The sequence below is a fragment of the Asparagus officinalis genome, chromosome 3 (assembly GCF_001876935.1).
Source record: "Asparagus officinalis chromosome 3, Aspof.V1, whole genome shotgun sequence".
Taxonomy (NCBI): domain Eukaryota; kingdom Viridiplantae; phylum Streptophyta; class Magnoliopsida; order Asparagales; family Asparagaceae; genus Asparagus; species Asparagus officinalis.
Window position 1 is genome coordinate 5,561,467 of NC_033796.1, and position 22,473 is coordinate 5,583,939.

Genomic DNA, 22,473 nt, shown 5'->3' on the forward strand with positions numbered 1-22,473 from the left:
GAGAATATTTTCTAAAAATATTTCTTAAGAATAACTCAACAAACTACTGCCCGCGTCGACAACGCGTCACAAATAAAGACTCAACCGCCAGCAAATCGATGGTCAAGTTCTACGACGCCTTAAGATCAAAAATCAGCGAATCTGACTCAAGATCAAATTTCCGACAAACGGTCAGAACAATAAAATGCAGCCACCGGCGAACCCTTACAGACATTTCGACAAAGCACCGAATAAGCACTGACAGGATTGAAGAATCAAGAACGCGAAATCATTCCAAGGTCTCATTACACCGACTGAAGGGTGGGAGCGCAATCATATCCAAAGTATTCCAGGCCACTCTTCTATAAAAGAACGAGACTGAAATACTTAAAATTGCTTATTAGCGTCCTTAGCTCTGAGCTCGCGCACAAACGGCACCAAACCAACGATTTGCGCGACGAGATCGACGCAATCGCACCGCCATAGCCACGGAATACATCGTTCGCCATTCGCGAATCGGCCAAGCAGCTCAACGCAGTCATCCAACCAAGGCGAAACTCCGGACGAATCCACGATCGAATCAAGATCAGTTCGCACTCGAACTCAGCAAGCGGATTTACTGCCTAAATTCAGGATCCAGATTTACTGCCCAAATCTAGGCAATCGCCGCATTTACTGCCTAATCCAGCGCATACCAGATTTACGTTGCCAAATCAGCGAATCAGATTTACTTACCTAATCAGCGATCCCCAGATTTACTGCCCAATCAGGAATCAGCATTTACTGACCTTAATCAGCGATCCAGATTTACTGCCCTAATCAGGATCCAGATTTACTGCCAAATCCAGCGAATCAGATTTACTGCCTAAATTCAGGATCCAGCATTTACTGCCTAATCAGCGAATCCAGCATTTTACTGCCAAATCAGCCCGAATCAGATTTACTGCCAAATCAGGATCCAGATTTACTGCCCAAATCAGGAATCAGATTACTGCCAAATCGGGAATCGGACTTACTGCCCAAATCAGAGTCTAAATCAACCGAATCACGGACAGAACGCAAAGGTGCGAAACAGCAGCAAAACCAAACACCCGGAGGGCTCCCTGCGAAACCAAGTCACCGAGCGCGGCTACGAGCCACCAAGCCGCAGCCCCACCAAGTGGCTGCGCCTCCGGGTGCGCGCAGCCCACCTTGGGCTGGCTCTCGGCCACCTCCGAGCCACCAAATGCGTGCCTCGGAGCCGCCCAGCCACCTCGTAGGTGGCTCGGCCCCTCGAGCACCCAATGGTGGCTCGGCAGGAGGCCGCCAGCCACCTACCTTGGTGGCTCGGCGCGCCACCAAGGGGCTCGGCCACCACCCGACCCACCAAGAGGTGGCTCGGGCTTGCGCCGAGCCACCTCTTGGTGGCTCGGCATGAGCCGAGCCACCTTGGCAGGTGGCCGGCCACACCCTTGAGCTGGCCACACGTGACCACATCGGCCTACCGGACAGGTAACCCCCTGAAGAGCCTTATAAATAGGCCAAGGGCGTTCTTCATTTCAAAAGGTTGGAAAATTTTGCGAGAGGCCGAAGCCCTGCTGGATTGCGAGACTCGCAACTTAAAAAAAGATTGCCGAACTTTGCGGACTTGGGACTCACTCCTTCAGATCTGGACCGTGCTCGGCGATCATCAAACGTCAAATAAGGCAGGTGTTCGAGAGCGCAGGTCAGATCTCAGATCTACCAGGGCATACTCCGCGATCTAAGCTTGCGTCTACTTAGATCCGAAGATCTGGGACGATTGTTCCTGGCTGAAACAATTCCTCCCCGGCTATTATCTTCCTTGCCGCTCGAAATAATTACCCGTCCTACTGCGATACATCCGAGACCGGATCTTAGATCTCCGGTTCCGTGTGGTCCACGGCACAAACAACCCCGGCGCAGGCAAAGAACCCACAAGCAGCGACCGCAAAAGCAGGAGCTCGCGATTCGTTCGCACACAAAAGGAGAAAAGTTGTAATTTCATTTCTTTTTTATTTGATTTTCGTTGTAACCGGATCTTATAAAAAGACCGGATCTTTTGTAACTCAAAAAGTTATAACTCAAGATGACAATGGAATCGATTAATGAAGAATCCTGCTGAACTCGGAGACTCAGATCCAAACAAGATTCAAACTTTAGGACTTCAAGGACTTGCTCATCCAGATCTGGTGCTCGGCGACGCTCAACAGCCCAAATAAGGCAGGTGTTCGAGAGGACCAGATCTTCAGATCTCTACGCGTACGAACTCCGGATCTAGCTTGGTCTTAGATCCCGAGACTTGAGCGATTGTTTCCTTGGTGAATCAATCCCTCCCGGCTATTATTTCCTTCGTAGAATAATACCCGTCGTACTCGTAGATCCGACCGGATCTAGATTCGGCGCGGTGTGTCCACGGCACAAACAACCGTCACGGCGCACGGCAAAGAAACCCATTACAACGCGAGCCGACCGCAAAACAGCGAGCTCCGCGATTCGTTCGACACAGAAGGAGAAAAGTTGTAATCTTTTTATTTTTCTTTGATTTCATTGTAACGCATCTTATAAAAGACCGGATCTTTGTAACTCAAAAAGTTATAACTCAAGATGACAATGGAATCAATAACAAAGAAAGCAACGAATTTTCCCGCGAACAAGAGCTTCTTTATACTTAAGTTTATTCTAGCTTTACTCCTCCCGTAAAGTATACATTTAAGATGGGGCAAAATGCAAACAAAACTTCTACTATTTCCTGTTTTGTACGAAACTATTGTTATTTACTAAAAGGCAACAAAAAAACGTCTAACCTATTGTTATAGAAATTTCTCATGCTTGCTTGTGAAACTTCGGTTGGAATTTTATTGATTGAGAACTCCTATATTCTTGAAGGAAAGATACTAGATCTTTTTATTTTGATTCATTTGATAAATGATACTATGAAAAAGAGGATATTGATGAAAGTGTTTATAACCTTTATGTAAATATTCCTTATAAGATGTGCAAAATTTTGTTCTGTATTCGCTAACGTACCATTTTTTGTTGTTAGGTGAAAGTGATCTCAGCAACGGTTATCTGGAGACACCAATCGAAGGGATACCTGGGCTGCAGAAAATGCGTTTGAAAAATCTATCTACATTTATTCCCACAACTGACCCCAATGATGTTGTCCTCAACTTCATTAAAGATGAGTCTGAAGAAGCTCATCGAGCAACTGCTATCATACTAAACAATTTTGATCCATTGGAAGTTGTAGTTCTTCAAGCAATCCAAGCTATAGCGTGTCAGGACCTGATGAACAGCTGTCAATCGCGCCAAAGACCTCAGAAGCTTGAAGACTTGTGGCTTGAGAAGTTGGGGGCTGATACGCAAAGATTGGGGTTATCATGCAAAGACTTTAAAAGTTCAAGGGCTTGTAATAAATGTTCTGTTGCAATTGTTTCTGTTTTTTGTTTGTTTTTCTGTTCGGCTGTGCACTGTTCGTGCACGTGCACAAACATTAGTTCATTGAATCCGTTTGTATAAATTGAGAACTTGTACACAATCAAAGGTAGCATATGAATGAAATTAGAATTGTTCTTCTTCTCAAATTTAACCTATGTTCCTCTTCTCTCTAAACTTCTTCCTCTCAATCTCAATTCTCTCTCACTTACTGTCTACATCTCTCTCAACTATCTCAATTTTCTCTTCTTGAAGTTGTTTCAGGTTCAACCATGGCCAGAATTGAAGCTAGGGGAATCGACAGAGGATTCATATCCTCACAATCAAATTGACCTCAATTCTTTCTAAACTTCTTCCTCTGTCGATTCCCCTAGCTTCAATTCTGGCCATGGTTGAACCTGAAACAACTTCAAGAAGAGAAAATTGAGATAGTTGAGAGATGTAGACAGTAAGTGAGAGAGAATTGAGATGAGAGGAATAAGTTTAGAGAGAAGAAGAACAGAGGTTAAATTTGAGAAGAAGAACAATTCTAATTTCATTCATATGCTACCTTTGATTGTGTACAAGTTCTCAATTTATACAAACGGATTCAATGAACGGATGTTTGTGTACGTGCACGAACAGTACACAGCCGAACAGAAAAACAAACAAAAAACAGAAACAGTTGTAACAGAACATTTATTACAAGCCCTTAAACTTTTAAAGTCTTCGCATGATAACCCCAATCTTTGCGTATCAGCCCCCAACTTCTCAAGTCACCAGTCTTCAAGCTTCTGAGGTCTTTGGCGCAATTGACAGCTTTACCATAGGGCCTCTGCACTTGCTCTGTCGCCCAATTCCTGACAACAGCCCATTGAACTTCATCGGGTCAAACCTATGGAAACAAGAGGCCAACTGCTTGGAATGGTTGAACGGAAGAGAGAAACGATCTGTTGTGTATGTAAGTTTTGGGAGCTTAGCAGTTCTGACGAACAAGCAACTGGTAGAAATTGCAACAGGGCTAGCTAACAGCGGGCATGCCTTCCTAATGGTGGTCAGACGCGACATCTTGAAACAAGATGGTTCAGATTTTATGCTCGAAGACTTATTGATCCAGACAAGCGGAAGGGGTCTGCTGACAGGCTGGTGCCCGCAAGAAGAAGTGCTCACGCACCCATCGGTAGGAGGGTTTTTTACTCACTGCGGATGGAACTCGATGTTGGAGGGCATAAGTGCGGGTGTGCCGATGATATGTTGACCTCAAGCCGTGGATCAAGCGACAAATTGCCGACTTGCTTGCACTCATTGGGGGATCGGAATAGAAATCGGCAATGTCGTGAAGAGAGACGTAGTAGAGAAAGCGGTCAGGGTACTGATGGAGGGCGAGAGAGCGGAGGAGATGAGGCAGAAGGTTTCGGAATGGAAAAGGTGCGCAATTGAGGCAGCCGAATCAGGCGGCCGGTCTGCCTTAAATTTGGAAAGACTGATCAAGGATGTTCTTCTAAATGACAAGAAATGCGTCTGATTCTGATAACCTCTATCACTGAGAAAATCGAACATAGGCATGAAAATTAAACACATGTGATGTGAAGTTTGTTAGGATTGATTCCTCAGTACAAAACTATCAAGTTGAAGTTCTAGTGTTTATGATGATAGAACACGGATGTCAATAACACCTGAATTGATCAAAATAAGGGCGGACGACCATCGTACCGTAATCAGCGAGCTCAGCAATGGCGATAACATCGAGATAACCAAGCATTGAAGTTCATCGATCTCGGAGTCGCTGCTCTCTCTCTCTCTTGATTTGATGATAGGGTTAGGGTTAGGGTTTTGGTTTTGGATGGGGGAGACGAAGATTTTTTTTTTTTTTCTTCCCTCTAATTTTTGGTAGAGGATGAAATTGAAACTCTTGATGTAAAATTTAATAATATGATAAGATAATTATATCTTTATGATATTATATTAATATATAAATGGCTAAGATATGATTTTTTATGGGGATAACTGTTCAGATACACTCGAAACTCTATTAAGCATCTCACTTATGAATTGTATGGGCCTAAAGCCTGTTAACCACAAGTATTAATATAGTTTCCTTATTATGATGTCCTAAACTAAAAGCTAAGAAAATAAAAGCAATTTGTCATGGAGAGATTTAGGGGCTGTTTGGTTGCACACTTTTTGAGAAAACTTTTCTCAAAACATCTGACAATGGTAAATTTGTAATTAAAATTTTTTCAGAGATTTCTGTAAATTGTGTTTGGTTCAACAAAAAATTTACAGAAATATTTTCTATAAAATATTAAAACCTACCAAATTTTACAAAAAGCAATTTCCTCTCAAAATGAGAGGAAATCACCAGAAATCTAACACATACCATATTTAATTAAAAACCTACCAAATCTTGTTATTTTCTATAAAGTTATGAGCTATTTTCTTGTTTTGAACCAAACAAGCAAAGTACAAAAAACAAGAAAATTAGTACTTTTTGATTTCTCAAAATTTTTCCTATAATTTTTTAAGAAATACAAGGAAATCATATTTTAGGTGGAAAATATTTCCTATAATTTCTAGAAATTGAACCAAACACCCCCTTAGATCCTCTCCAATTACCATCAATTGAAGAGAGCCCAATTACCACCAAACTTTCTTGTTGATTTCAATTTTAAGGGGCATGATAAGGCCACTTCACTATCACAATAATGATTTTATTTTATTTTTCAAAATAGTGACTTTCAAGTTTCTTTCAAAAAGACTTCGCATTAGTCTCAACCGATATATGATAAAACACACTAACGTTGATCCACATCATTTATAACCGATCGCCTTTCTGTGTTGTTTCTAACATTCTTTATCAGTTATATCTTCTGGCTTAGCTTCATCTCCCTCAATACGGTCATGATCTTTACAATACATAATATCTTCCATCTTAGACTTCTATATGTGTCAATTGGAACCATTCAAATTTATCATTGTGCAAAAACCCTCCATCTTTTTTATCCCAAAGCACGCCTTGAATCAGGGCTTTGATACCACTTGTTAGGAATTCTATGGAGATTAATTTGCGGAATTAAACACGAAACGAACAACTGCATCAATGAAAATACCACACGCAAACAAACACCAATATTTAACGTGGTTCGGCAAATCGTGCCTACGTCCACAAGACAAATTAGAGAGTAATATTCCATTATCAATCGAGAGTACAATCCCTCAAAGTTACACCCAAACTTGAGGATCAAATCACAAAGATAATAATACAGTGTTACCTCTAGGGCACCAAAACCCTAAAACCCGTCTCACCACAAATCTTCAACTCTCACAGAGAAATCAATATCATATCCTCGACGGCATTGTCGTCCTTAAGACAATGGCTTTTAAATCACTGCAATTTGACAACCGAGGTATGTGGAATCTTAATATCTCTCTCTCTCTCTCTCTCTCTCTCTCTCTCTATTTCTCTCTCCTCGGATTAATATTATTCTCGGGTCACTGTAGCACCCAAAAAAAATCTCAAGATGATGATCTTCACGTGCCCCAATTCCTTTAATAAAGGAATTTTTATCTCTAGGTCCTCCTAATTGACATTATGAATAGGTATCTCAAATCCTTTTCCTAGTAGGATACAGCTAATTTGACCTAGTTCTTGTGGGACTCAATTGGGTTGGACCCACAGCAAGAGAAAGGAAAAATAACCTAACAAAATATGTTAATGTTGGAACTGAGATGCAACCTGAGGGGTGGGTTAAATAGGATTGCTACAGTTTTTTGACTAATCTCAGATGATGCAGCGAAAATAAAATATGTGAAAAACTTAAAGCAACCAACACCGGAACACATGATTTTTATAGTGGTTCTAATTAAATTTCTACATTCACACTTCCTTCTCGCGAAGGGCCTCTTCACTGTAACAGAGTTCTTCTAAATCACAACCTGATTCAGCAGATTTTACAAATAGGATATTAGAATCTACCCAAAACCAATCGAAATACCCAAGTCCTTACAATTACTAGAAAAGACCTAGTTTTAGATAGTCACCCTTAATTCATCTGGCTTGTTCTTGTGCATATGATTCCATTGCTTACCCTCCTCACACGTCTTACATTTTGGGACTATGCTGGTCTCCTTAAAGATTTCAGGTCATCATCCGTCCTCCATTGTCGATGCACGGGCAATATTTTCTCTCACGACTTAGCTAATTTCTCTCACGACTCATCTCATATCATCCAATAAAATAAACCAAACAAAAGAAATTGGTCACATCATCCAACTCATCTCATCTCCATCACATCTCATCTTTAAAAATCACTCACATAATCCAATAATATTGTGACAACTCATCTCATCTCATCTCCATTTCATCTCCACCCATTTCCTCCAAAAAAACAAGGAAATTGATTTCCTTAAGTGTGGGTCACATCATCCAATAATATAATGACAACTCATCTCATCTCATCTCATCTCATCTCCTATTTTTAAGAATGAACCAAACACAAGAGAAAAACCTATTTATAAGAAATAGGTTTCCTATTCTTTGATTTCCTTCTTTTTTAACCAACCAAACAACCTCAAAATAACTTTTCTTAAAAAACACTCACATCATCCAATAATATGGTGACAACTCATCTCATCTCATCTCCTATTATTTGATTTCCTTCTTTTTTTAGCCAACCAAACAACTATAAAACAATTTTTTAAGAAAATAAGTTTCCTATTTCTTGATTTCCTTTTTTTTTAGGGCAAGCAAACAGCCCCTTATTCTCGGACTCCATTGAGGGACTTCCAGATTTTATCTGTAATCAAATTGTCTCTGATGTCATATAATAGAATCGGTTACTTTCTCGATTCCTCAAAAAAAAAAAAGACATTGAGGGAGGTGGACTACTTCTCGGTGATGGTGATGGAGAGGGAGGGAGACTTGGTGACTTCGGAGATTCTGCTGGCGATGGAGTTGGTGCCATTAATTGAAGGAGCCTTTGACGGTGATCACGAGCGAGAAAGACTGTGTGACGTAGGTAACGGAGATGGTGCGGTCGCAGGATAAAGGAGACGGAGTCCTGGACGACGCTTTCGAAGGTGAAGGTGAAGGTGATGGTCTCACCGATGAAGGAGGCGGAGCTTTCGACGGCGCTAGCTGTTGCCGCTCTGGGCCCGCTAGCTGCTACGTACGGATGATGCAGTTGGTAATGGTGGCGGCCGTTGTGATGGTGACGACGGGTGTGACTCGTGCGCGGGATGTCATCATGTCCAACCGCAGCACGGAAGAAGAAGAAAAGAGCAATTAATTATTTGAGTTAATGATTTGCAAATTGATCATCAAGGAGATTAATTTTGGCTTTATTTATATATAGAATTAAACTATTTATATATAGAATTAAACTATCTACAAACCCTATTCCAATTTTGTGGAAAGATTGCGCGATCTTACAGACTTCTTGTTTTTTGGTACAACCAACTAGCAAGCATTAGAAAGTGAAGTAGAGAGAACCAAGTTTCCGTTTCATGAAGTTGATTTTTGAAGCCAAAAAAAAAAAAAAAAAGCGTCGATGGGATCAATAGTTCGTAGCGTCAAGATATCCGTTGTTAAGATTCTAGTGTCAATATATCCGTTGTTAAGATCATTTTCGCCTAATTATACCAATAAGGAACATAACATTAACTCATGGTTAATGGCTGAACACATGAATTAAACATGATTCGGCTGAAAACATGCTTGTCGGCATTCAGGCCGCGTAGTGCGTAAAAGTTGATTTAGAAGATACATAGTGATTTACTTAAAAAAAAGATGTTTTTGTACACGTGATTATAGAAAATGTAGAAAATGTGTAATATCTCCCATTGGTTTACAGAGAAGATACCTAGCGATTTACGTCGCAACGACTGAAAAGTTTCAAAACAAATTTAGTCTTACAACAGCCTTTATCATAATAAGAACATTTTGGATACCAAAGATGGATTAATAGCTCTTACTTTCATCAAATCTAGCCAGAAATACGACAATGGATGCTGTGGTTTTGCATCTCTTATTGTAACAATTGCACGGGTATCTGTGTTATGAACAACATCATTTACATGATTCACACGTCAAATTCACCTGCATACGATACGCGTATCTAATTCATGAGTGAACAAGAAGGTCCAGTCCTCATTTGGTCAGCAAGAACCTGCACCGGCTACAGAATTCAAGAGATTAGCAACTCATATAATGTGGAATCAGTAGACATGGATGAAGGAGATTATATCTTCTCAGGCATGCATCAAGTGATGACGCAAGCTCATGGCATGATCAGGCAACACACAGCCAAATTGAAAAATATCAAATAATAGCGAGAAAAGGAAGAGAGACGAAAGAGGAGTAAGAAATGGGAAATAGGAAGTCTCAAGGTCTCTTTCTTCTCTACTTTAATTTGATTTTAAGATGAACTTGATGTGCAAAAACAAAATTTTGGACAGTTAACGCCATGACGGGCCATGTCAGAAAACATGGATAATGCCCTCCAATGTCAAATGCATAAACAAAAACATGCTTTGCAACGCTAATGATGATGATCATCATTCCTTTCCTAATGTGGGGGAAAAAATTATCATCGAATGTTGTAGAACTTGCTTCATGATCAATGTGGAAAAACATATTTCATTGTCACAATGGTAGTATAACATAGATAAGTTTTCATTGTCAAGTAATTATGTTTTAGCTTCATGCCTTCAGTCAACTTATATTTTCTCGTAAGTTATCATAATTTATTTGCTGTTTTTTCTAAATTTTTAATTTAAAACACTATATATTAGTGTTTGTTGCTTCCACAAAAGAACAGAAGGACTCAAAATGATATTTCATCTAGTCTTGCTTTGGAGCACCCTTCTGCGTGGCTGCTTACGAGGTGATCTTGATTCTTAGGGAAAAGAAAACTATAAAAGAGATACTTCTGACACAGGAATGTAAATTATTATGTGATGTGAAAGAAATTGTTATGAAGGCTCAAACACAAGAAGAGTTCAAGATATTAATGAATGGTTTAGGACCTATGCTATACTTGGAAGTTTTTACAAACTGACCTTATATAAGTTCTATTGGCACAATCAAATTAAACAGTTGGCACTATGTAGATACGGAAGGAACTAATGCATTTGTGTATATATGAAAGGTCATCATAAAAAAATTTGCATGCATAATATGGTTAAAAAGGGTAAAAGAAATCAAGGGGAGAATAGTTGCAAATAGCAGAAAAATGTTCTAATAAATGTCATTAGTGAAAAACGTCTGTAACCAAATATATGATTTAACTATTTATAACTTGGTCTATTGCATGTCCTGATTGTTGTGCACTATACTTGTACTGTGTTGAATCCCTTGACCAGTGCAATGATGTATCAATAGCTTACAACACTTAAAACGATGAGCATGGGAAGTACCAATATCTGCATGGTGCACAAAGTCATGAGAAAACTTCTGTTGAATGATCCGTTTTGCTTCCTCAACAAGTCTCGTCACAATTTCAGCAGCAGGAAGAATCTCCTTGATGAGGCCAACACCTTGACCAGCATACATCACCATACTCTGAATATCACCTGTCATTGTCGCATTTGGAACCGTGCCAGCAAAGCAGCGTATCTCTTTTTCCTACAAAGCAAACATGCCTCAGAAAATTAACAAACCCTTTAATTTGTTTACAAAAGTTAAGAATTTCATAATACAATTTAAGATCTTTTCCCTCTTGTTTTTCCCATACACAGACATCAAGTATCTGTTTTATGGGGAAAAATGGATGACTTGGAACAGTGGAAAGAGACATTTAGCTTTTCCCCCTCAAACACCGGAGGAAAATCTAATGTTTATACATACAGTATATACACACATGCATGTATAGACTAAACAAGACTAGTGTGTCCTCTACATTATTGGTTGATGTGTCGCTGATGTCGCACACATTTAGGACATTACCGTCCAGATCAACATACCTAAATCATAATTGACGGCTTGCATGTGTGTCATGTCAACAACAAACACCAGCCAACACCGTGGAGGGAAATGTGTGTTTGTGTGTGTGGGTGTGTTGCTTCAAAGATTTGATTTCGAACATTGCTTCAGAATTCTACATATTGGTTAGAAATACAGGAAACTTACTCTTCCATGAATTATTGTATGACCAATGACAGGCTGGTTTTCCTCATTCTCGTGGTCCGGAAGATTCTTCCAATCATTGAAGAAGGAAGTCTGCAGAACGCGATGCGGAGCACCAGGCCACCTTGCACGACCAAATACATTTGTGTACTCAGTTTTATCTAATTCAACCAGACTCTTCTTGTATAAAGGATGGGCAAAGCTTTCTGTACTCGCAAGAAACCTGGTGATGTGTCAAATTTGAGCATCATGATATATTGATAACATATTTTTTATGTGAAAGACATAAATCATAACTAGGTATATTTAACCTAGTTCCGAGGCAGACACCACTAGCTCCAAGGGCCACAGCAGCAACATAGCCACGCCCATCCACAATGCCACCTGCAGCGATGACTGGAATACCACAATCTGAAACTAAGTCTACAACCCTTGGTAATAATGGTAGCAATCCTTCCTGCAAAGAACACAAACAAGAACCAAGGCCATGAGCAAAAAGTTCATACTCTTTAAGTATCCATTATTAGGACTCACTTTCTATGCATATACATTGGTATCCACATCTTATGGAAATGTGGTTATCTCATGCTCTGAAGCACGGATTCGCCCCCGGAGGCCACGAATCCGTGTCCGACTCGAATCGGACACGGATTCGTCACGACACATGCACGACACGTGTCGGACACGGTCAATCCGTGTCTGACACGGGTCAACGGTCAAATTAGGCTCGGACACGGTCAAAGGAGCTCGGACACGGCTCAGATTCGCCGAAGGACGATTCATTCGGGTTGCGGATTGCGGGTTTGGTTGTTAAAATCCAACCCGAGCCGTTCGATTAAAAAACTCATCCCTATTTCTCAAATCTCCTATTCGATTCGATCCTCAGCTGACTCAAACGAAAGAAAAAAAGAAAAAACTCTAACCCTAACCTTAATCCTCTCTCTCAATCTCTCAACTCACTCCCGTTCGATTCGATCACCTCCGCTGTTCCGACCCGATCCCGCCGACCGACTCCTCCTTCCTCCGACTCCTCAAGTCCACCCTCCATTCCTATTTTATAAAATTTTCTATATATAATAATAATTTTAAAAAAAAATCCTCGTCGTATCCCCGTATCCTATTTTTTTGGATTTTGTCGTATCCCGTATCCGTGTCCGTATCGTATCCGTGTCCCGTATCTGTATCCGTGCATCATAGATCTCATGTCATGAAAATTATAGACCATGATGCCATAGGCCAGATCAATCCTAGTGCTATATCGAGTCTAAATCTATTTCCTAATGATCTGGACATTGGTTCTTTTGAGAGTTCATCAAGAACCACATAACAATGGTTCAGTGCTTCTCAGACCTATTAGCTGTTGCATTATGTTAAAAGTCAATACCTGACCAAGTACGTGCCCTCCTGCCTCACGACCTTGAACTATAATTGCATCCACTCCAGCATGTTTTGCTTTTGCTGCTTCTTCAATACACCCAAGCTGACTCAAGAAAACATATGAATAAACAAAGTGTTAAGCAAAAAGAAATGATAAAGTTGAATGGTGAAATATTATTCAAGAATTTGCTATGTTTTAAAAGGACATTTTATAGGTACTTAACGCATAGAAAACCTAAGATGTTCTCCAATGATGATATTTGGGCAATTAAGAAATTAGCATAGCAGGACAGAATGCGAGATGGATGACTCGCAATATGATACAAAAATATGGGGAAGATTTCAAGCATTTATAGGGGGTTTAAAGTTGCTTCTATTGGGATAAACTGAGGAGACCAGATGAGATGGTTCTGGCATGTGGAACAAAGGCCAACAGATGTGCAAGCTAGAAGTGATACGATCATAGTTGGTGAGGAGAGGCCCAAATAGACATGTATAATGGAAATTAGAAAGGATATGAGAATTATTAGTTTATTGGAGAAAATGACTCCTAAGAAAGTAAAAGGATTGAAGAATATTCACTCACAGCTATTGGTCTACAAAATCAAGCACGCTTCTAGTTGAGAAGGATTGAATAACGATTTCGATTCATGATAGACAGTGCATCTCATATTAAAGAGGACTGCCAACTAGAAGTAAGTTATGACTGCCAACTAGAAGTAAGTTATCATTTAGATCTCATGGGATGAAAAGTATTGACAGTTAAGACTTCCGTGTTTGAAGTAAGTCCATCATACAAAAAGATGGACAAGGAAAGGAATAGATAATATCCCCCAAAAAAAATTCAACACCGCCGTTGCATGGTGATATAGAAATGAGTGTTGCAAAAAGTGCTGCCTTAAAGGCAATGATGACCCATAGTTGTATCCGCTTTAAGAGCAAGGGGATATGTAGATTAAGGAGAAAATAAACAAGCGAGACAGGTGAACCGATCACAACTGTACACGAAAAGAATCTCATAGAAATTTTTTCTTTTAGTGATTGCATACACAATGATGACTTGATCAATAAATGTAGGTTTCTCTAAAAGGAAAGAAATTGGCAAATAATGCAAATAGCATACTCCTGCCATAAACGTGCACCAAAAAATCTTCAATTCTGAAAAATATCACTTACTTGATGAATAACCATAACCCCGCAACCATGAGCTTCAGAAACAAGCTCTCTCGGGTACTGACCCCATGAAACCTGCAATAATGCCACCTTTTCTTCCAATATAATCTTTATATTTTCCTTGTGGGGAAACTTTAGAACTATTCCAACTCCAAATGGCTTGTCTGTTAAGGATTTTGTTTTCTTTATCAACTCCCGCATATAATCAGGGGATTCCTACAAATTTTGACATACATAAATTAATGACGAACATTTAAAGGTAGTCTTAGAGAGATGACTAAATTAATTTAGATTCTAATCTAACTTATTAAAATTAGAGCACACGTTTGAGAATGTAACAAAACCAGATACAATACTAAGGAAATATGCATCGAAGTCACAATTTTCTAGTTGAAATACTGACGGTCTATAAGTTTTGACTGTTCCTTTGAATTAGGTCTAGATACAGTAAAGAACATTGACAGGTAGTCTTATTATGGAATCTATCCACGAAAAAGGAGATTTGAGGCATACATCAGACTGTCAGCATTATCAATCATGAAAATAGAAACTAATACAAAGCTAACTGGGTAAGAGAGAGGGAGGGAGGGCGACTAAGAGAGAGGAATATCACTCTGCATGATGAGTATTACTATACAAGGAACAACCGCTTGTCAATGAAATTCAAAAGTTGCTTTAAACAAATAAGGTTAGTGGTCAATTTTCATGATCCCTATTACTGGGTCCATTAGCGCAAATTAGAATTGATTCATCAATAGACGATATACTTCACTACTACAAAAGCGCCTATTAATAACGGTTAATACAAATTGCCGTTTTTAATAAAGCCTAATGGAAACACACGATCATTTTCCTTCTATTAGAAACGGTTAGCTGAAAAATAAAGGAAAAATAGGCCCATTGGTAAATGAAAATTTTGGGGGGAAGTTAAATTTCATTGTGGCGCCTGGTTAAAAAGGGGTAGGGAAAATTTTGGGGGAAGCTAAATTTCATTTTGGGATCATGGTGAAAGGATCAGAAAACTTTTCCAACGATCCATTCCTTTCTCTATCTTAACTTTATGTAATTTTTCTTTTAATTAACCTAAATTTGATCCCAAACTTTGGATCTCAGTTTCAAGAGGGAGAAAATACTAATCTTTGTTATGAATTGCAGAGCAGATCTCTTCCTCGTCCAGCGAAACGATAATCAACCAGGCATCAGTGACTTCTAAATGCTTGATTGGAGTTCCAGAATGCACCCTAGCCTCCACCGGCACCATAAATACCCTCGATTGCTTCAGGAAAACCTTCATCGTCCTCCTCAATTCGTTCTCTTTACCAAGTAATACCCCCCCACCCCCCAAATTGTTATTTATTTATCAACTTCATCGTCCTCCTCCTTAATTTGTTTCGCAGATTGGAAACGCCATCGACACGGCCGAGCGAGTCGATAGAGAAGCCGAGCGCGGGGGTTGCCCTTTGGTTGATGTTCTCTCCGTGGACACCTTTGCTCCTGTAATTTCTTCGTTCATATTCCTCCCCCTACCTGATAAATTTTAAGGTTTTTTTGCACTTTAATACCCCTAAAGTTTCATCCTTTTCTAACCTTGGCCCTCATCTTGGGCTATGTTGTCACCAACACCTAACAGTATGTAAGATAAAATGTATAAAAAACTAATTTCGTTATCATCACTTCATTTTTACATTTGTAATTAATTTTAAATTGATAGCATTGTTTTTCACTCTCAACTATTTCAGAGGTCATGACAATCTCAAATTCTTTCTTTGTATTGCACATGATGCTAAGGATGGTGGATAAATTCCTTGAAATGGATATACATGTTGTGCACTCCACTTGTTTGATGAAATGCCAATACGTGATTTATTGGCCTAGAATATTGGAGTATCTCCTCAAGTTTAAGTATTGAGAGTTGATACTTTTTTCTATAATTAACACCTTAATTGTTACTAGCATAATCCTTTACTTGATATCATGCGAAAAGACTAAAATTGGTTGTGGAGATTATGAGATTCTCAACAACAAAGTTATCAATTATGTTAACCAAAGGTATGAACTTTTTGGTATCCTTTTCTTACTGTTTCTGATCATAAACTTTTTTGTGGGAAGTCTAAATGTCTTAATGTGCATATGGTAGGAGTAATTAATATACACTGTCATGATTATGATTTATTGAAAAGGATGCACATATAGTCATATCATATCTGCTGGTTTGATTTCATATGATAAGTTTTGTTCTCGTGTTGCTTCTGGCTTTCACAAATTTCTCTTATCGATATTTCTGAGTTTTTGTTCGCTTATACATGTAACACATTTGCTTTTTAGGTTTGATATGTAATGTAAAGAACAAAAAATATATTCGATGTATTTAATAGTCAATAGATATATCTTAATAAGGTGAGGTTAAAATTCTCTGACACATGCATCACCTAACAATTTTTTTCTGTATCGAATCTTATTATCATTATTACCAATAACAATAAAAGCTGTCTCTATTTACACTATCAGGCTTCTCAATTAAAGCAGAGAACCCATATGTTGTGTCATGAATTCAATTTTTTTAGCTCAGCTACTTGTGTCTCTTGGAATTTTTTGTTGTTTGTAATTTCTAAATAATTTTAGTGACTTATATGGATAACCCCCCAGCAAGAAACTTCCTCAATAATAATACTTAGCTTGTGACCCCTCCCACTACTATTTTACCCTTGACTAGCAGTTCAAGTTCCTTTGCTTTTATTGTTATTTGTTAGTTTTTTAATTCTTTTTTTAAGTTTTTTATTAACATGCAATGTTGTTCACTATCAGAGTACAATCTTTAGGTGTATAACTGTTTGAAGAACCTATTACCTTTAGCTTACAGTAAATTTGCATTTAACAGTGAAATATCCATATATTTTTTTGTGCAAACTAAAAGAATGGTAAGTTATTCTGAGCACCTTGAGTTTAGAATTAATCTTGTTTTGACTGTACAAATTAATCAAATTTGACATGCAAGCATGTACTTATAGCTAGTTCGGGACTTATCGTATAACATTCTTCAGTCTACCTTTTTCAGTAGTAGAATATTTAGAGATTATCTCTCTCATCAGCTAACACAGACAGAACACACAAACACATGTTATTCACTTTAACTACTTTAAGTCCCAAGTATTTCATGGATTTAGCCATTTTTTCTCAGCGTCACTTGCAGAAATATTTAGATATCCAAGTATTTGAGATTATCAAGTCAGGTGCAGGCTCTGTCATGGCGAGGTTATTATCACTAGTGTTTTGGTTATGTTAAGTGATCTAAAACCTGTCCTGTTTATATTATTGATCTTTAAGAATTCTGTTTGTCGTGCATGTCTGCAGCATTGTAGGGGAGTTGGTTGTCATTCCAGGTTGTATAACTTTCTAATACTAGTTGCGTGAATATCAATAAACAGATATTGACTATTGATGATTGCATATTTTGTTAATTTTTATATATTGTTGGAAGAATACTGGTCTCTTTTGGTTCATGTTGTTCTGTAATTAGTGAATTTACTAATTTAGCTTTTCTACATATGTTTTGACTATTGATGACTGCATCTTTTTGTTGATTTTGATATATTGTTGGAAGAATCTGATATCGAGCAAGATCCAGTTGTACAAATATGTGTAGCCTTAGATCAATATAAAATTTCACTCCACTGGACATTATTTATAGTGTTTTTTTGTATGTAATGATATTCATGTCTTCGAAGCTGTGTTATCCTTTTGTATAATGTTTTCGATGCTATACCTGAAGATGTTTAAAACTATAACTATTTGTGAATATAATGTTAATAACTATTAAAATCTGTAGAGGCTTAAATTTTATTTTTTCTATTTCTAAATTTCTATTATTTTTGGCAGGCATGACATGATATGGATGAAGGTTGCAAGGTGATAGATGGTGAAGGGGAGATTAGTTTGGTGCGATGCAGTGGGAAGAACCCAGAGATACGACGAAGGAAAGGCTTGCAACATTGATAAGACATGGGCTCACTGTGGTCTTTATTGTTTAAGTCTACTTAATCATTGTTTATTTCTTTTTTGTTGTAAGTCTTTTGGGTAGGTTTTGATTTATTAGATTTGCATTTCAAATTTAGAGTTCTAGAGTGTGAAGGAGTCAGGAACCATGTAAATATATGGTCTAAAGAAGTACATGCTTTGTAATTAGCATATTGTTGGATTTGTTAATAAAACATGTATCAAACACTTGTTATTTGTTTAATCGAATCGCATTTAATTTTATTTACGAAGGTTATTATTTGTTTCATATTAATGATTGTGAAAATAAGCAGTAATATTTACATGATTATTTTAGTTGTTAATATGCTTTAGCAATGGTTAGGATTTCTAATGTGAACATTTTATTGTTTTATAGAATTAAATGTTAATCCTTATAGCAATGGTTGCCTGTCGTTGTTAATACACTATAGCAATTGTTGAGATTTGCTGACGTGGATTTTTTATTTTTTATTAAAAAATAATCTAATAGTAACGGTTGTTACTTTTGCAACGGTTGTATACCGTTGCTATAAGCTAATTGCAACGGCCTTACTAGTAACGGACTAATTGCAACGGTTTTAACCATTGCTAATCTATTAGAAACGGTTCAAACCATTGTTAATAGGCTTATTAGTAACGGTTTGAACCATTACTAATAGAGCCTTTTGTAGTAGTGCTTCTTCAGAACAAAAGGTATAGATCAGACTGCATGGATGGATATGATACAATAGCAGCCAGTAAATAAACTCATTTCCCTATCACTATAGGTTTACATCAAAAACCAGCATTAAAGTTCTATGATTACATTAATTATTGATGGACATGCTAAACTAATCAACAATCAAGAAGAAGTGTCTGGTCCACGTTGCCCGTACATGATGTTATCTAGTAGACAAAACTAGAGAAGGAAAAACTAGTACCATGCATGTGCCTTCAAGGCATTAGAAGTGAGTAACCATGAAGATCATACTTATAAATCACCAACTGGAGCAAATAAGCAATTTTTAATCGACAGTTGTACAATTTGATGAGAAATTAAAATAGTCAATTTATTAAACACTGCAAAGGATGAGAGATATATTACATGAGAATATTGGGTCTTTTTCAATCTAACAAAGAAGCAACAACACTAGGATTTTATTAACTTTTCCAGCTAGACATTTTAACAAACAACTTCAGGGCAGCAACTTCCCAGAACTGCAAACGACTTGAGTAAACAAAAAGTGTGAACTGGGTCTTATTCAATTGAAGATAAAAGAACAACTAAGCTTTTGTTTATCATCAAAAATACGAAATCAAAGAGAAATTCATACCCAATCGGGGGCTCTAAGGATTCCGATGGCACCGGCATTGGCGACGGCGGCGACGAGCTCGGGGCCCGAGATGTCGGGTCCCAGGGGCCCCTGAACGATGCCGTAGTCGAACCCAAGAATCCCTCGCCAGCCCATTTAGGATTGAGTCGAGAATTGAGGAGTTGGTGAGCAACGACGAAGAGGACAATTATCGATCGAGTGAGAGTGAACGTAAGCGACGACGTCACGTATTGAAGCGGCGGCGGCGGTTATTTTTTCCCACCCTAATTATTTTCAGAGAATGGGAGAGAAAGAGCACTGGCGGGCCAGAGTGGTTTAGGATGGGCCAGAGGAATCCAAACTTTGGACTCCAACTGACCTTAGGCTTCAGCTTTCCCGCCACAATTAAATTCATTAGCATAGCCCAAGAGCTGCTCTGCGCCAATTTATAGAGGCCAATCACCAGAGCATTTCGGACCTGCCCGTTCACGAGTCCAGCCCAGCATACCCATTCTGGGCCTCCTCCAACTCTGTATAAGATTTTATTTTGGCATGATTATTGTTGGTCCGTAAGTAGGCCCTCAAAACATGGAAACTGCTTGTTAGGCCCACAAGTCCAATTTCGTTATATCAAACTAGTCCATGTACTTGGATGCTATTTGATTTGGCAGGAATACTCCTCTTAACTTAATTTTTTTTCATGATTTCCAATTATATCTCTATATATTTACATTATTTCAAATCTAAATCGGTATTCTTTAAACTTGTTTAAACCCTAGATTTAGTTGTCAGGCCAATTTAGATCTTTCTCCTTTAGTCTGCTTCGTTAAACTTTTAAGATTTGGAGGGGGAGCAGGAACGACTAAACCCAATACGAGTTACCAATTTAGGTAGGATAATTAATTAAGAGAGGAACTATTCTGAATTAAGTAATGACACTTGAGAGACTAATTAGCAATTTCAATCATTTGAGGGGACTAATTCAAAATATTAAAGATTACAAAGGAGCCAATGTCGAAAAAATAACCCTTCAATCTATTCATGCGGTAAGTCAGTAAGTGGCTGCTTCGTTTCGCACCGAAACCGTTGAAACGAAAATGTTTGCATCCAATCTTTGTTGCGAGAAATTAAATTCAAACCCAACATTCAGATGTCTGCAATATATTGTGGAAAATATAAATTTAATGCGGATTTCGTTTGGTTTTAAAACAATGGGTTAGTTGTTAAAAAAAATCCTTCAATTATGATGGTGTCTCAGAAAACAAACCTCAACTATCTTTTTTCTAGTAAACTCAACTCAAGCATGGCTATAGTAGAGAACTGCCCACCCATCCCCCCCCGCCCCCCCCCGAACTTGAAAATTTTAAGAAAACCCCCCTCAACCCAACAAAATGACAATCCTTGCTTTAGTCAAACCAATTTGTTAAGTCAGGAATAATAGTTCAATGACCAATTTGCCCATCGGAGAAAAACTTAAGCCCCTCTGCTCCAGCTCAATCAATTTAGACAAGCAGAAAGCAAGTCTTTTCTAAGATCACATTTCAAAATATATAAACAAAATTTAATGCTAGCTGCAGCCCCAACATTTGAAGGAGACGACCCTGCGATATTCGATGGCAAGCAAGCAAGTTGTGGCGTTGAAAACCGGCGGATTCTTCCGGTCTCGTGTGCGCTGGCTACATTGACAGTTAATTGTCTACCTAGTTTGAAACTGATCAATTAATGTTAATTGTATCTACTTTTTTTTTTTAAAAAAAAATTTATATACCACTGGTACCTTAGGGGCTGTTTGGTTCAGTTTTTTGGATGGGTAAAAGAGGGGAAAGCTGTCAAAAATATCAGCTTTTTGGCAGCTTTCCCCCAAAATCGCCTCTATAAAAGGTGATTTTGGAGGAAAGCTGCTAAAAAGCTGACATTTTTGGCAGCTTTCCCCTCTTTTACCCATCAAAAAAATAGAACCAAACGGGGCCTTATCTAACAGTCAATTAGAATTAGTTATTAATGAAGGAAGAATCAACGACAACTATTTCGCATATTTGTATCTCAATCTCCAAGTTCTTATGAATCATAAGTGCGTTTCAATTGTGATGCAAGAAATTAAATCTCATCTGCTCTTAAATTACTGCGACGCATGAAGGTTTGAGAGTAGACATACTTATTCACGGGTTTTGTGATCAACGCGCCGGTTAATCAGAAGATCATGCAATTAAACCACGTGATATTCTCAACATATATATTTATATATAATAATTTATAGAAAATCAATTCACGAGGTTATCACGATGGATTCTTGAGCCAGATTTGGTTCCTGCCGACGGCAGCTTTGCTCGTGTCCGCAAACATATTGAACTTATCCAACATAACAGCGACACAAGCGGCTGCATCCTAACTTAAGAGATGATGATCTCGTGCTCCGCCCATTCTTTATTTATTATTATTTTTTGTGCCTAAGTGCTCGGTGACATGGACAGCCGTACTCTGGTGGTGCAGTGTTTCCGTACCCATGTTCTGTGCAGTGTATCGGAGAGCTAGCACGGTGCATTAAATTTTGGCTAATGGCCAACTCAGCACGCTTGGGGAGCACGAGATCACTCTCACTTTTAAGTGCTGCGTTGCTCTGGATAAGTTCACGAGGATGCATATCTCGCCGAGGATCTCTCGGGACTCGCTCAACAGACAGTAGCCTTTGGAACTGCTGAAGAAACGGACGGATCGATGGATTTACTGCGTAATGGACTGTTTGGTTGTTTTCATGAAAATCAAAGAAAATGGATGGAGGTGCCGAAAACATCAAGCAAGTTTTTCTCTGATTTTCTTAATAAAAATTATAAAATAGGTGTCTTAAAATATGGGTCACATCGACCAATATGAATATGACACATCATCATTTTTTTTTACAGTATTGTGTGAACCAAACAGAGGAAATGAAAGTATTATGAAAAACTTATAACGAGGTGTGTTTTTGTTCCGTTTTCTTTCTTTTTCGGTCATTTTTCATAAATTTTGGACGAACCAAACGGCCCCTAATAGTGCATGTGCATTTCTATTCGTTCGTCTAGGTGCATGAATGACTTGTGGTGATCGAAATTAGGTTCGAGT

General features: G+C 38.4%; 1 protein-coding gene and 2 long non-coding RNA genes across 7 annotated transcripts in view; 1 reads left to right on the forward strand and 2 right to left on the reverse strand.

The window, feature by feature from the left end:
- LOC109832756 overlaps window positions 1-5,296 on the reverse strand; it is a 26,900-nt gene extending 21,604 nt beyond the window's left edge. For all 3 annotated transcript variants that reach the window (XR_002244960.1, XR_002244962.1, XR_002244961.1), the window contains exon 1: window positions 5,107-5,296. This is a non-coding gene — a long non-coding RNA (uncharacterized LOC109832756). The remainder of the gene's footprint in view (window positions 1-5,106) is intronic.
- Window positions 9,256-19,732, reverse strand: LOC109832759 (nitronate monooxygenase). 2 transcript variants are annotated; one of them, XM_020400168.1, is made up of 7 exons: window positions 19,396-19,732; window positions 14,072-14,284; window positions 12,903-12,998; window positions 11,830-11,975; window positions 11,522-11,741; window positions 10,810-11,017; window positions 9,256-9,560 (listed from the first exon to the last, which is right to left on the reverse strand). In XM_020400168.1, the coding sequence occupies exons 1-7, from the start codon at window positions 19,528-19,530 to the stop codon at window positions 9,550-9,552; spliced, it is 1,029 nt and encodes a 342-aa protein (XP_020255757.1). In that variant the 5' UTR covers window positions 19,531-19,732; the 3' UTR covers window positions 9,256-9,549. The 2 variants fall into 2 exon arrangements, with proteins under 2 accessions (XP_020255757.1, XP_020255756.1); XM_020400167.1 differs by having other exon boundaries at window positions 9,256-9,569; window positions 19,396-19,727.
- Window positions 14,310-18,325, forward strand: LOC109832760. Of its 2 annotated transcripts, none has more exons than XR_002244966.1 (4): window positions 14,310-15,130; window positions 15,229-15,391; window positions 15,466-15,564; window positions 17,945-18,325. It is a non-coding gene; the product is annotated as an uncharacterized LOC109832760 (long non-coding RNA). The 2 variants fall into 2 exon arrangements; XR_002244965.1 differs by having other exon boundaries at window positions 14,312-15,130; window positions 15,224-15,391.

What these genes read in the sequence shown, in the direction of transcription:
- LOC109832759 (XM_020400167.1), bottom strand. Translation starts at nt 19,530, where the DNA reads ATGGGCTGGCGAGGGATTCTTGGGTTCGACTACGGCATCGTTCAGGGG. An exon ending in TCCTTAGAGCCCCCGATTGG is followed by an intron (nt 14,285 to 19,395) that starts GTATGAATTTCT and finishes CAAAATTTGTAG; the next exon opens with GAATCCCCTGATTATATGCG. An exon ending in GGGTTATGGTTATTCATCAA is followed by an intron (nt 12,999 to 14,071) that starts GTAAGTGATATT and finishes TTCTTGAGTCAG; the next exon opens with CTTGGGTGTATTGAAGAAGC.